Source organism: Temnothorax nylanderi, unplaced genomic scaffold (assembly GCF_030848795.1).
Source record: "Temnothorax nylanderi isolate EJ_2023f unplaced genomic scaffold, tnyl_v1.0 TNYL_tig0048_pilon, whole genome shotgun sequence".
In the NCBI taxonomy this organism is placed as follows: Eukaryota; Metazoa; Arthropoda; class Insecta; order Hymenoptera; family Formicidae; genus Temnothorax; species Temnothorax nylanderi.
In genome coordinates, this window is record NW_027249110.1 from 1,196,381 (window position 1) to 1,207,951 (window position 11,571).

The following is an 11,571-nucleotide window of genomic DNA, read 5'->3' on the forward strand; positions in this document are numbered from 1 at the left end:
GCCGGGCTGTCGTTGCGTATAGCGCGATTGGCGGGTCGTCATCAGTCGTCATCGTATTGCGCCGAGAGCGGCTCGCGCAGACCACCTGTGGCATCCCACGTTTCTGACGTTTCGTTCGCAGGTCCGAAGTCCGAACAGCGCATTATTCGGAAAACTCACCGGCAACTGTAAACAACGTTTACTTACGTTTAATTAACAGCAAATCGAGGGTTTGCGGAGCTTACAAGTTGGAGTAAGGTGAGTGACTAGGAAGGATTTTAGTCTGAAATTATTAAATTTAGAAATCACGAGTGTCGTCGATATTTCAACAATTAAATGTATTTCACGTGATCATCGCCGTTTCGACAAAGCACGTTGTTAACTTGCAGATGACCCAGAGCACAGTCCTGGTAATTGGCAGCGGTGGCAGGGAGCATGCCATTTGCTGGAAATTGTCTCAGTCGCCAAGTGTAAGTTAAAAAGGATCACGAGGATGGATAGCTTTTATTAGACAGACACAGAGATTAGTAACAGCGTACATTCTGTTTGATGTAGGTGAAAGAGATCTTGGTCGCCCCTGGGAATACTGGCATCAAAGATGTGGATAAAGTGCAATTAGTTGAATTAAACGTCAAGAATACTAAGGTATACATAATGTCGCTCTGTAATAACTTTTTCATCAGTCGTGTGATATTGATTACATCTCATTCTTTTCTATAGAAGGTTGCCAAATGGAGCAAGGACAACAACATTCATTTAGTAGTGATTGGACCAGAGGATCCTCTGGCTCAGGGATTGGCAGACGATCTGAAAGATGTGGGAGTCAAGTGTTTCGGACCGCAGAAGGAAGCAGCCCAGATTGAAGCCAATAAAGATTGGGCCAAACAATTTATGGACAGAAATTATATTCCTACCGCCAAGTGGCAAGGCTTTACCTCCGCTGCGGATGCGAAGAACTTTGTTAAAAGGTAAAGACTCTTTTGTCGAGGAAAATAATATGAAAACTTAAACGCTCCCTTTTGTCACAGTGCTCCGTTTAAAGCGCTTGTGGTGAAAGCCTCAGGCTTGGCGGCCGGTAAAGGTGTAATAGTGGCAAAAGACCAGCAGGAGGCTTGCCATGCGATAGACGAAATGTTAAACGATAAGAAATTTGGAATTGCTGGTGAGACTATAGTTGTCGAGGAACTCTTGGAGGGCGAAGAAGTGTCCGTACTTGCATTTACAGATGGTAAACAAGGCTACGCTTATGCTATCCGCAATCCGAATTTTTAACGAAAATAGAAATTGACAGTTACTTCAAATTCTGTTGACATTTAGGCAAGACTGTTGTGCCCATGATGCCTGCACAAGATCACAAGAGAATTTACAATGGAGATTTAGGTTTAAATACGGGAGGAATGGGAGCGTATTGTCCATGTCCACTGTTAAGTGAAACGGAATATGAACAAGTGACAGTAACAGTTCTCCAAAGAGCTGTCGATGGACTTAGAAAGGAGAACATCCCGTTTGTCGGTTTGTAATCTTTTATTGACAGATGTTAGAAGTATGCGAGCGCATATATATTATTTACATGAAATCAATATTGCAGGTGTACTATATGCCGGTTTAATGCTGACTGAACATGGTCCCAAAGTGCTAGAATTTAACTGCAGATTCGGAGATCCCGAGACAGAAGTAGTATTACCGCTGTTGGCATCGGATCTGTTTACAATTATGACGGTACAATTTCAATTTGTTAAATCTCACATATTCATATAGAATACAATATTAAAAATTTTATTTTATCGGTATGTATCTCTAATGTACTTGATATAAATAATTATATATCTAATGTACTTGATATATAAATTACAGGCTTGTTGCGACGGAACTTTAAACTCGTCTCTTGTTTCCTGGCGCGAAAACGTATCCGCCGTGGGTGTGATTTTAGCATCTCGCAACTATCCGACGTCCTCGTCCAAGGGTCAAGTTATAACAGGCATTGACAAAGTGTCGCGTAAGCAGGACCACTTTGTCTTTCATAGCGGCACGGCTGTTTCATCAGAAGGCGAATTAGTAACCAACGGTAAATAACGGCATAGTAAAGGCTATCTAAACGAATGCCTAGATAATTATAACGACATTTTTTTATAGGCGGAAGAGTTCTTATCACCGTCAGTATAGCACCAACCTTGGCAATGGCAGCGGCTAGAGCTACTCAAGCTGCTCAGCATATATCGTTCGATGGGAAGCAATTTAGAACGGACATCGCGCATAAAGGAATCGCCAGGTGTAACGATTGATTTACAAATCAATAGATTAATATTTTGCACGAGATTAATAATAAAATGTTTTAGATCTATTTTGCAGAAAGGACAGTTAACGTATGAAAGTAGTGGTGTGAATATCAACGCCGGCAATGATTTCGTATTTGCTATTAAGCCAGCTACTTGCTCCACAAGACGCGCTGGCGCTTTAGGCGCCATAGGCGGATTTGGTGGCCTCTTTGATTTAAAAGCTGCAGGTTACAACGATCCTATCCTTGTGTCGGGCACCGATGGTGTTGGTACCAAATTGAAGGTGAATGTCAAGTTCGAAGGAAATTGTTAGAATCAATCTGTTTACGAGCAACAATTTCTTTTTTTAGATAGCAATTGAATGCAAGAAGCACGATACGGTGGGCATAGACTTGGTAGCCATGTGTGTGAACGACGTCCTCGCGCACAATGCGGAGCCGTTGTTTTTCCTGGATTACTTCGCCTGCGGCAAACTTGACGTTGAAGTAGCTACAAAAGTTGTAAATGGGATTACCGAAGGTTGCAAGCAGGCAGGATGTACCTTGGTAACATGATGTTCATTATGTAACTTAAGAGTATTTTTGAAAGACTTAAGAGTATATAAGCAAGATGATAAGTATCTGTCTCCACGGAATAATTTTCTTTATTTATTCGAGGTATTTATTTAAATTTTCAGATAGGCGGAGAAACGGCTGAGATGCCAGACATGTATCCTGAGGGAGAATACGATTTGGCAGGTTTTGCAGTGGGCGCGGTCGAAAAGGGCAGTTTGCTGCCAGATGTGAATAACATTGAAGAGGGTGACGTGATAATCGGTCTTCCATCGAGCGGTCTGCACAGCAATGGCTTTAGCTTGGTGCGAAAAGTTTTGAAAATCGCAGATAAGAAATATTCGGACGTCGCACCTTTCTCAAAGAGCAATCGAACGATCGGTATGAAATATTTCTTAAAATAAACTGCTTTTAATAATATCATGATGAAATGGATCATATGAAAACATAATGTAACAGGCGAAGAACTGTTGGAGCCAACAAGGATTTATGTAAAAAGCGTCATTCCTGCCTTGCGAACTAACATGGTGAAGGGATTTGCGCACATCACCGGCGGAGGTCTTATGGAAAATATTCCTAGAATCTTAACGAATCACTTGGGTGTTACGTTAGACGCGAAAAAATGGAATATTTTACCAATCTTTGGCTGGTTAGCAGCAATTGGTGAGTATATTATCATGTTTACATATCTTCTCTTTTTCTAAAAATTGCAAATATATAAAATAATTTTATATAACATTTGTATAAATCGATACATATAATATTTTATTTTTGCACAGGCGGAATTAGTACACATGAGATGTTAAGGACATTTAACTGCGGGATTGGTGCGGTCTTGATATGCTCTGAGAAATATAAGGTCGAAATTTTAGCTAAGCTAAAAGATGAAAATCCTGTGGTTATTGGACGCGTGTATACATGTTGTAATTATTCATGCTATGAATATAATTTAATAGAACTAATTACATCAAATTATATATTCGTATTAATTCACATAAACATTAATGTAGATGGCCCGGCTACAGTGCACGTAGAGAACTTTGAAAAAGTTCTCGAGCTGCAGATGAAACAGTATGTTCCCAGCTTGGTTGCAACACTGAGCAAGCCTCTTAAGAGAGTAGGCGTTCTGATATCGGGTAGCGGCACAAATCTCCAATCGCTAATTAATGCTACTCAAGATCCGTCTGAGCACATTGGAGCGGAAATCGTCTTGGTGATTTCCAATAAGTCTGGCGTTGAAGGTTTGAAACGTGCTGAGAGAGCTGGCATTAAGACAGTGGTAATTAATACGTTCATGCGAGTTACATATAGCTACAAATAAAAATGTAAACGTAAGTTTATATTCTTTCTATAATTCGTATTTTAATTCATAGGTAATTAAGCACACTGATTATCCAAGCCGCGAGTCTTTCGACACAGCCATGAATGTGGAACTTCATGCTGCAGGAGTAGAAATAGTATGTCTGGCTGGCTTTATGCGAATTCTTTCGGAACAATTTGTAAAGCACTGGAAAGGAGCTTTGTTGAACATACATCCCTCATTGCTGCCATCTTTCAAGGGTGCAAATGCACACAAGGACGTTTTAGCAGCGCGTGTGCGTGTGTCGGGTTGCACCGTCCACTTCGTAGAGGTATGACTACCAAAAAGATCGAATTTTTCTTTAGTTTAATCGGACTAAATAAGAAGACAGCTGTAGCATCTCTGTTCGATTATTAATGTAAATCATCTTCTTGAATTCCAATCTTGTTCCTGTGTTATCAATTAGGTCGACATAGATTCGGGAGCCATCGTTGAGCAAGAAGCGGTGCCCGTGTTCCCAGACGATACTGAGAAAATCTTGCAAGAGCGTGTGAAGACAGCGGAACATCGAGCTTATCCTCGTGCCTTAAAACATTTGGCGACTGGTCGTATAAAATTGAAAGAAGATGGCACTCTTCATTGGAATTAATTAGAGAGATCACATGTACATATATACACACACCAGGTTTATAAAATAGAAGTTACATTTTTTATACTGTTACATCGTCATCTCATTATTTATATTTATGTACAACTAAGTTTCCTATATCTATATCACATCTTTTCCGCTTACCCTCTAAGTAATTTTTCTGCTAAACAAGTTGCTTATGAAATTATACAAGTCCTGGGATATGCTCTCGTTTGAACCTTGGTGACTAGTGTCCGCATATTTTTTGATATCTTTAGAAGGCGGTACTGATAATGCCTTCTCGGCAAGCTCGTCCAATCTAATAAGGAGCATTTGTTTTTGGAGTATAGGAACTAGCAAATTATATTTATCAATTTTATTATTTATCTGCTTTGTTGTAGTCTTGAATTTTTCTAATTTATCGTTCCATATCGATTCATCTTTTGGAGTTAACGGGAGCTCGCTCACGTCATTGCGTGCTTCCGACAACTTCTTTTTCAATTCCTCAGTCTCTTCCCTGATTTCCTTTGACAGCTGTATCCATTCGGGAGTGAATCCATTGTCTATCAATATCTGCAATTGCGACCAATATAAATGAGTTAATTATTTTAAAGACGTTTTGAAGAAGTTGAAATTAATATATCTCATGCTTCTGTATACCTGATTCAGTTTATGGGTCACAAAATCGACGTAGGGATTTCTAGCGCTTATGGACTTCAGTGGCTTTCCCATTCCAGGTAAATCGCTGAATTCACCCTTGTTCATCGCCTCTTGAATCAAGTCCTCCACCAAACGATCCATGCCGTAACGGGTTTTGATATCCTTGGCCTTCTGCTTATCCATGCCGATTAACGTGTTGCGCTCTTCAGCCTGCAGTTTCTTCAGTCTGTGCTCCATCACGTTGTCAACTGCTTTCTGCGCCCTTTGTATCGTGTGCAATCTTTGCCTCTTGCTTGGCACACCGATTCCAACGTCGAAAGTCAAGTAATGACGATGCTGTGGTGCAGTGTGCTGAAATAAAGACAATCAGTATTGAAATGGAAGATGCGACATAGCTACCTTGACGAGTATAGCTACCTTGATATCAAACTCTTCCGCCTCCAACGATACCTCCGCGTCTCTCTGAGCATTCCTGATTCTTCGAATCTCTCTGTAGGCACGTTCAATCTACTTTGAACAATCGCACAATGAAGCAGACTCACTTCATTTCTTTATCTCAAGGAACGGCGTACTCTTGCGATGCGTTACCTCGGAAAATCTAACAGCATCGGCTTCTGGCGCTCCGCTATCCGGATGAAACCGTTTCGCAAGTTGAACAAACGCCAATCTCAGGGTCTCGTCCTCGCAACTCTCCGCTACGCCCAGCGTTTCGTACAACTTCTATCAAATACGATTGAAATTATTTCGACATGAAGTCACATATATTAGATAAGTATGGATTATAACATTCATAATATAATATTATACCTTTGCAGCATGCCTGGATTGCCTGACATTAAAACGATGCTCAAACCTCTTGGGCAAGATCGACTCGGCAGACGACACGTGCGCCAGATAAGTACCCGGCTTGGAAAACAGCCGATTCAGGGACAGCATGATTTTCTAGCGTTAAAGTGACATAAACATAGTATGTTTTTCTGATTTAGCGTTAAAATGTCAACAATGTCACGTTGCAGTTTCTATCCCGCTGCGCATTACATAATTATCACAAAATCATTTCGTTACGTGCAACCAATAAAATTACTGTCCCAAAATTTGCGCGAGATTCAAATATAGTGAATGTACATATGACAAGTACAAGCAAAATTAAAATATACAAAAATGTTCTTGTGCGGAAAGGCTAACGTCAAGTATGCACAAGCTATACCTAATTTTTAATTATTCGAGAGTGATGACAGTGATGTTGTCCCTTTTTGACAACAATTTAAATATTTTAAATCTGCGCGCGCTTATTGGTTAAACCGTGAACATCCGTCCGATTATTGGAGAACAAAATTGTAGTTCCTACACTTGCCGAATTCCGCGGCGCTGACGTTCGCTCCAGTTCGCTCGTATTGCTCCGCTCGTATCGATGGTGAATCGCGTTTATTTACTCGCATTATTATATTCCGCGTGCTGTCACTCGCATTTAAAATGCCAGCCAGGGCAAAATGAGATTACATCTCGCTTTTACGGTAACTATCTGCCTCTTATGGGATCGAAACGAACGTTTGGTACTCGCGAACAAAAGCGCCGAGCCACAGCCGGAATACAGGCCCGATGGTCCACTGGTAATGTGCAAGTTCTTGTGAGTATTTAAATGGACACTTTCTAATGTTCCAGATGAGATAGATACATTGGCCCTTTTTTTTTGTAGACCTAAGGAATTCATAGAATGCGAGGACCCGGTTGATCACAAGGGGAACAAGACCGCCAAGGAGGAAACGGGCTTCGGCTGCGTCAAGGTGCGACACATCTCTGCGTAACAGTTTCTCTGTTCTTTTGCAACGTTTGTAAAATTTAGATAAATCAAAGAAACTTGACGAAAAGTATTGTTCTTCTTTTAACGTCGCACAATTGCGGCTGTGAGAAATTCAGATCAAAATTATTAACGATTGATGAATTGACAGTTTGGAGGATCTCGCTATGAAGATGTAGAGAAGACCAAGGTGTCCTGTACGGTGCTGCCGGACATCGAGTGTTACGGACCTAGGACATTCTTTCGCGAAGGGATACCGTGTATAAAGTACAGCGACCATTACTTCGCGACGACTCTGCTGTACAGCATTCTGCTGGGTTTCCTCGGCATGGACCGGTTCTGCCTCGGACAGACCGGGACAGCGGTGGGCAAACTGTTAACGCTGGGTGGCATGGGTGTATGGTGGATCGTCGATGTTATCTTGTTGGTAACGAACTCTTTGCAACCAGAAGACGGCAGTAACTGGAATCCATACGTATAGCATTTTACGAAACCAGGGATCACATTTTGTATATAACTTAGTTTGTAATTTATGAGATGACGTGTGACTCCATGGGAGAGCGGTCAACTTATATTCGATGGATCTCAGAATCGCCCATATTTGGTTGAATCCCCGACCGTCATCCCATGTATACCTCGGTTTTATGAGGGTTATTAGAAAATTGAAATTAAATGAAGGAGCATGAAGTAAATAATAATTTACTCAATTCCCACTTCGGGAATTTGTTTCATAATTAAATTATTACAATTAGTAAACAAATTTCATATTTATAAATTATCTTAATTGTTTCATATTTAAATTGTTATAATTTGTAAATAAACCATTACCATGCGCTGAAGTTTGTGCCGAGTACACTGCGCGAGTTCTCTTTGAAATATACTTTGAAATATAAGAATTAATATATTGATTTATATTTTCTTAAAACTATAGGTTGCAAATCGCAAAAAAAGATTGTGATTAGTTTATGTATGCAATGGTTTATAATTCATAATCGTCAGGATGGTACAATTCACTAAGCAATCTATATACATAGGACGGCGCGTTTCCACCTCTGGAAAAGAAAATAAAAACATTTGTTGTTGCTCGATTTCAACACCAATCTATATAAATTAATAATCTTAGTTGTCTTACGTGTTCGAGATGAATAATGTGACGAGGTCTGGTGGAACGTAATCGAACACGGGATTGTAAGCGTGTATCCGCTCCAGCAGCGGTGCGTTAGCACTGTCGATTACGCCGTGCATCGGTGAAACGTGACAGTTGAAGCCATTCTGCTTGCCCGAGCAGTGGTAAAGGGGCGCGAGCTTGTAGAGGGGCAACAAAACCATTACTGGAACGGAATAGTGCTTGGCGGCTTGGGCGACGGTGTGCGCACCCGAGATTGCCCGCAGTCCGCCGTTCGCCATGACGGTGTGAGTGCCGATGATGACCTTGTTCACGCGAGACATCATCGCGAAGATCGCCGCGTCTGATATTAACGTGGTCTTGATTTTTGCATTGGCCAGGTTCACTGCCATTTCATGACCCTGCAATCGTTCGCAGATTTCTCCCTTAGTAAAGATACTCTCCTCTCAGTTTTATTTCGAGTTTGTCTCGAAGCTAAGTGCATACTTACGCTTAGAAATGGTCCACCCTCGGCTATTATAACATCGAAGGCCCTGGTATCGGCGGCCTTCTTGAAAAATTCCTCCACCAACTTTGATTTGCCGATGGTCATTATAATTTCGTTTGAGTGTATATGCTCGGACGCTTGTCGCGTGATGTTTTCTGAGCTGCAAACACATTGAATTTCTTCAAAAAGTTATCAAGAAACGTATCCACAAAGACTATTAAGAACGTATTTCACAAAAGAATGTAAAATTTTCTAAATGATTTATTTATTTGATTTATTTGAAAGCATGTAATGTCTGTTAACTCAAAAACGTTCAATATATTAGTGATTGGAGGATATAGAGGGCGTTGATATAAAAATCTGACCAAACATTGCATCTAATGCCGACTACTGAAACATATTACAGAAATTGCATCATTTTTGCGTCATATGATATAAATACAATTGTAACTCACCATGTTTCCAATTCGACCTCAAACTCATTGATGTGCTCGATGAGGGAGGTTTTGAGGAAAGGTATCGAGACGCTGAAATCTATTTGCTGATCACTCTCAGCGGTAAGAATTTTGTGCAAGGACTCCTGGGGATCCGTCTCGTCCGTCTTGTTCTTCAATTCCGAAGTATATTCTTCTCTAATGATCTGCAATACCCTTCTCACCATGTTTCCAATACATGCTTGAAGAGGAAGCGTTTTAACCAGGTACTTTCCGTTTCGCGTAACAATGTCCATCAAATCTCTGGAAAATCAAATTCATAATATCGAAAAATTAATAACGAAAGTTAATAGAAATGAATAGCGTTTTCTATCGCTTCAGTAAAATGACCACGTGTTCTGGCAATTGTGTCGCCACAATTGATGCAACAGCTGTGAATAATGGTTCATACTTGGCCGTGTTCCATTCCGTATTGTTGATGATCTCCTTGAGCACGGAGATGGTAGCCACCACGATATTGTGCGTGCCCTTAATTTCTCTGCAAGAGAAGGCACTAATGTATTTTTTCTCTTTCATTTCTTTAGAAGTGCGAAGAAAATTATCTTACCCATAGTGAATGCTGTTTATCAACTTCACGACACTTTCGTTAACGTCTTTCGGACACACGTCGAGCATTCTTATTTTCGCTTTCTCAAATAGTTAATAGTTATATTCACCACGATATATCTTGCTACTCCAGAAAATTTTCGAAGTTACTTTCATATATTCATGACTCGTTACATACGACACGTCGTCGTCTTCATATTTGTATCCATGATGTAAAATGCGTTTTCCTCCCATATACTTGCATATACTCCAAACTCCAATACTCCAATATACTACAATAACCTACAATTACGGCAGTAGCCGAAAATCAGTAGTGTTCGTTTTAGCTGAACTTCCTGCACGGTTCATCTTTCCTCTTTTTCTTTTCACGTTGGAGAGAAAAAGAGAAAAGATAAACTGTGCAGAAAGTTCAGATAAATAGAACAGACCTTTATTATTAACTTATTGCACCAATGTGCAGTTCAGGACGTTCTTTGAAAAAGAACAGACGATCAAAGCTAAATCAGAGTTGTCGGCCCTGAATCGACTAACCTAACCTAACCTAACTAACCTATACATGTGTTTGAAAATTGGCATATCATTGTCCATAAAAAAAACATAGCTTAAATGTGCCATCCAGTGGATGGCATCCACGGCGAGAAAGTTGTTCTAAGTCATGATCTGCCCGGAGCTTGTTTCCAACTACAGTAGCCCGGCGATCAAGTGGCATCAAACTGATCTCACGGTCGTCATTTGCATTCAGTTGACCGACGTGTCGGATTACTATCTCCGCGTCGAGGGCAATTGTTTGCAGTTTAGGTATTCAGATGTGCGCGACAGAGGGAAAGGAGAGATACGTGTGTGACACACGTGGATCTATCTAATCTCAAATGTTTGCAGTACGAAGACGAACGACAAGGAGTACTACCTCATTCTACACCTGTTCGGAGCGGTGATAGCGGAGAAGACGGTGCACAAGAATGTCGGGAGGGAGATTAAGATCTATCTCGTGAAGGGACTCAAATGTACGGTAACTTTTTCTCTCATAAATTTATCTGAATGTATAAATGTGAAAAACAGACTTACCTCTTGTCCCGATTCAATAGGGTATTCATGGCTAAGACTGATCAAGTCCAAGGGAAAGCATCCGCTTATATCGTACAACCTAGAACACATACGTGAGACGGATCACGTTGAAAAATCTTTCGACAGTAAGAATAACTATTTTTATACTTGTATCTTTACGAGACGCTCAGTTATTATCTGAAAATGAAGAAAAACAAGTTCCAAATCTTCCAATTCCTTTTCAATTTCGTTCTAAGTGTATGTTTTCTCTTGTTTTACAGTAGGTAGATTCGAAAGGTACAAACGCGAACATAATATACAAAATATAATGCCTGTTGTGCCATCCAGTGACGAAGAATCTGAGGACGAAGAAGTGGACTTTACCCATTTTGGTTAACATACTTTTATTATATTCAATTGACTAATTAATGTACATTTTTAACATTTTATTGTGTAAAAAACAAGAAACTTTTTATAATTGCTTAACAGTTTTCAGTGAAATATTAATTAAAAATATACACAGTATATTACTAAAGTACGTCTTTTCAATTTTATGATAAGATTGAAGAGCTTTTCTGCGAAATAGTAAATTGGAAGTAACTATCTCATTAGCAACTAATTAATTTTCAATATTATACTTCTTGATGTTGATTCGAAGTAACTGACGTCATAGCGTATAACT

At 40.1% G+C, this 11,571-nt stretch overlaps 5 protein-coding genes across 5 annotated transcripts; 3 read left to right on the forward strand and 2 right to left on the reverse strand.

Annotated features, from left to right (window-relative positions):
• Positions 1-41: 41 nt before the first annotated feature.
• Gart (trifunctional purine biosynthetic protein adenosine-3 Gart) lies at positions 42-4,827 on the forward strand. The gene is made up of 17 exons (XM_071706030.1): positions 42-237; positions 369-449; positions 535-624; positions 700-947; positions 1,008-1,207; positions 1,297-1,491; positions 1,568-1,698; positions 1,834-2,044; positions 2,113-2,248; positions 2,316-2,538; positions 2,606-2,800; positions 2,932-3,187; positions 3,266-3,469; positions 3,586-3,729; positions 3,817-4,085; positions 4,180-4,437; positions 4,573-4,827. The coding sequence occupies exons 2-17, from the start codon at positions 369-371 to the stop codon at positions 4,753-4,755; spliced, it is 3,024 nt and encodes a 1,007-aa protein (XP_071562131.1). The 5' UTR covers positions 42-237; the 3' UTR covers positions 4,756-4,827.
• LOC139772372 (dnaJ homolog subfamily C member 28) lies at positions 4,772-6,454 on the reverse strand. Its single transcript, XM_071706037.1, has 5 exons — positions 6,202-6,454; positions 5,983-6,114; positions 5,812-5,901; positions 5,395-5,745; positions 4,772-5,307 (listed from the first exon to the last, which is right to left on the reverse strand). Exons 1-5 carry the CDS (start codon positions 6,328-6,330, stop codon positions 4,903-4,905), a joined length of 1,107 nt encoding a protein of 368 aa, XP_071562138.1. The 5' UTR covers positions 6,331-6,454; the 3' UTR covers positions 4,772-4,902.
• A 287-nt stretch (positions 6,455-6,741) lies between these two features.
• Positions 6,742-8,092, forward strand: Amrt (TM2 domain-containing protein 2 amaretto). The gene is made up of 3 exons (XM_071706042.1): positions 6,742-7,021; positions 7,091-7,178; positions 7,344-8,092. The coding sequence occupies exons 1-3, from the start codon at positions 6,885-6,887 to the stop codon at positions 7,671-7,673; spliced, it is 555 nt and encodes a 184-aa protein (XP_071562143.1). The 5' UTR covers positions 6,742-6,884; the 3' UTR covers positions 7,674-8,092.
• Positions 8,093-8,150: 58 nt separating this feature from the next.
• Eif2bbeta (eukaryotic translation initiation factor 2B subunit beta) lies at positions 8,151-10,125 on the reverse strand. Its single transcript, XM_071706038.1, has 6 exons — positions 9,847-10,125; positions 9,691-9,777; positions 9,261-9,542; positions 8,809-8,965; positions 8,325-8,719; positions 8,151-8,244 (listed from the first exon to the last, which is right to left on the reverse strand). The coding sequence occupies exons 1-6, from the start codon at positions 9,912-9,914 to the stop codon at positions 8,172-8,174; spliced, it is 1,062 nt and encodes a 353-aa protein (XP_071562139.1). The 5' UTR covers positions 9,915-10,125; the 3' UTR covers positions 8,151-8,171.
• A 258-nt stretch (positions 10,126-10,383) lies between these two features.
• LOC139772376 (putative ATP-dependent RNA helicase TDRD12) lies at positions 10,384-11,424 on the forward strand. The gene is made up of 4 exons (XM_071706043.1): positions 10,384-10,643; positions 10,725-10,849; positions 10,931-11,035; positions 11,171-11,424. Exons 1-4 carry the CDS (start codon positions 10,501-10,503, stop codon positions 11,284-11,286), a joined length of 489 nt encoding a protein of 162 aa, XP_071562144.1. The 5' UTR covers positions 10,384-10,500; the 3' UTR covers positions 11,287-11,424.
• The last annotated feature ends 147 nt before the right edge of the window (positions 11,425-11,571 follow it).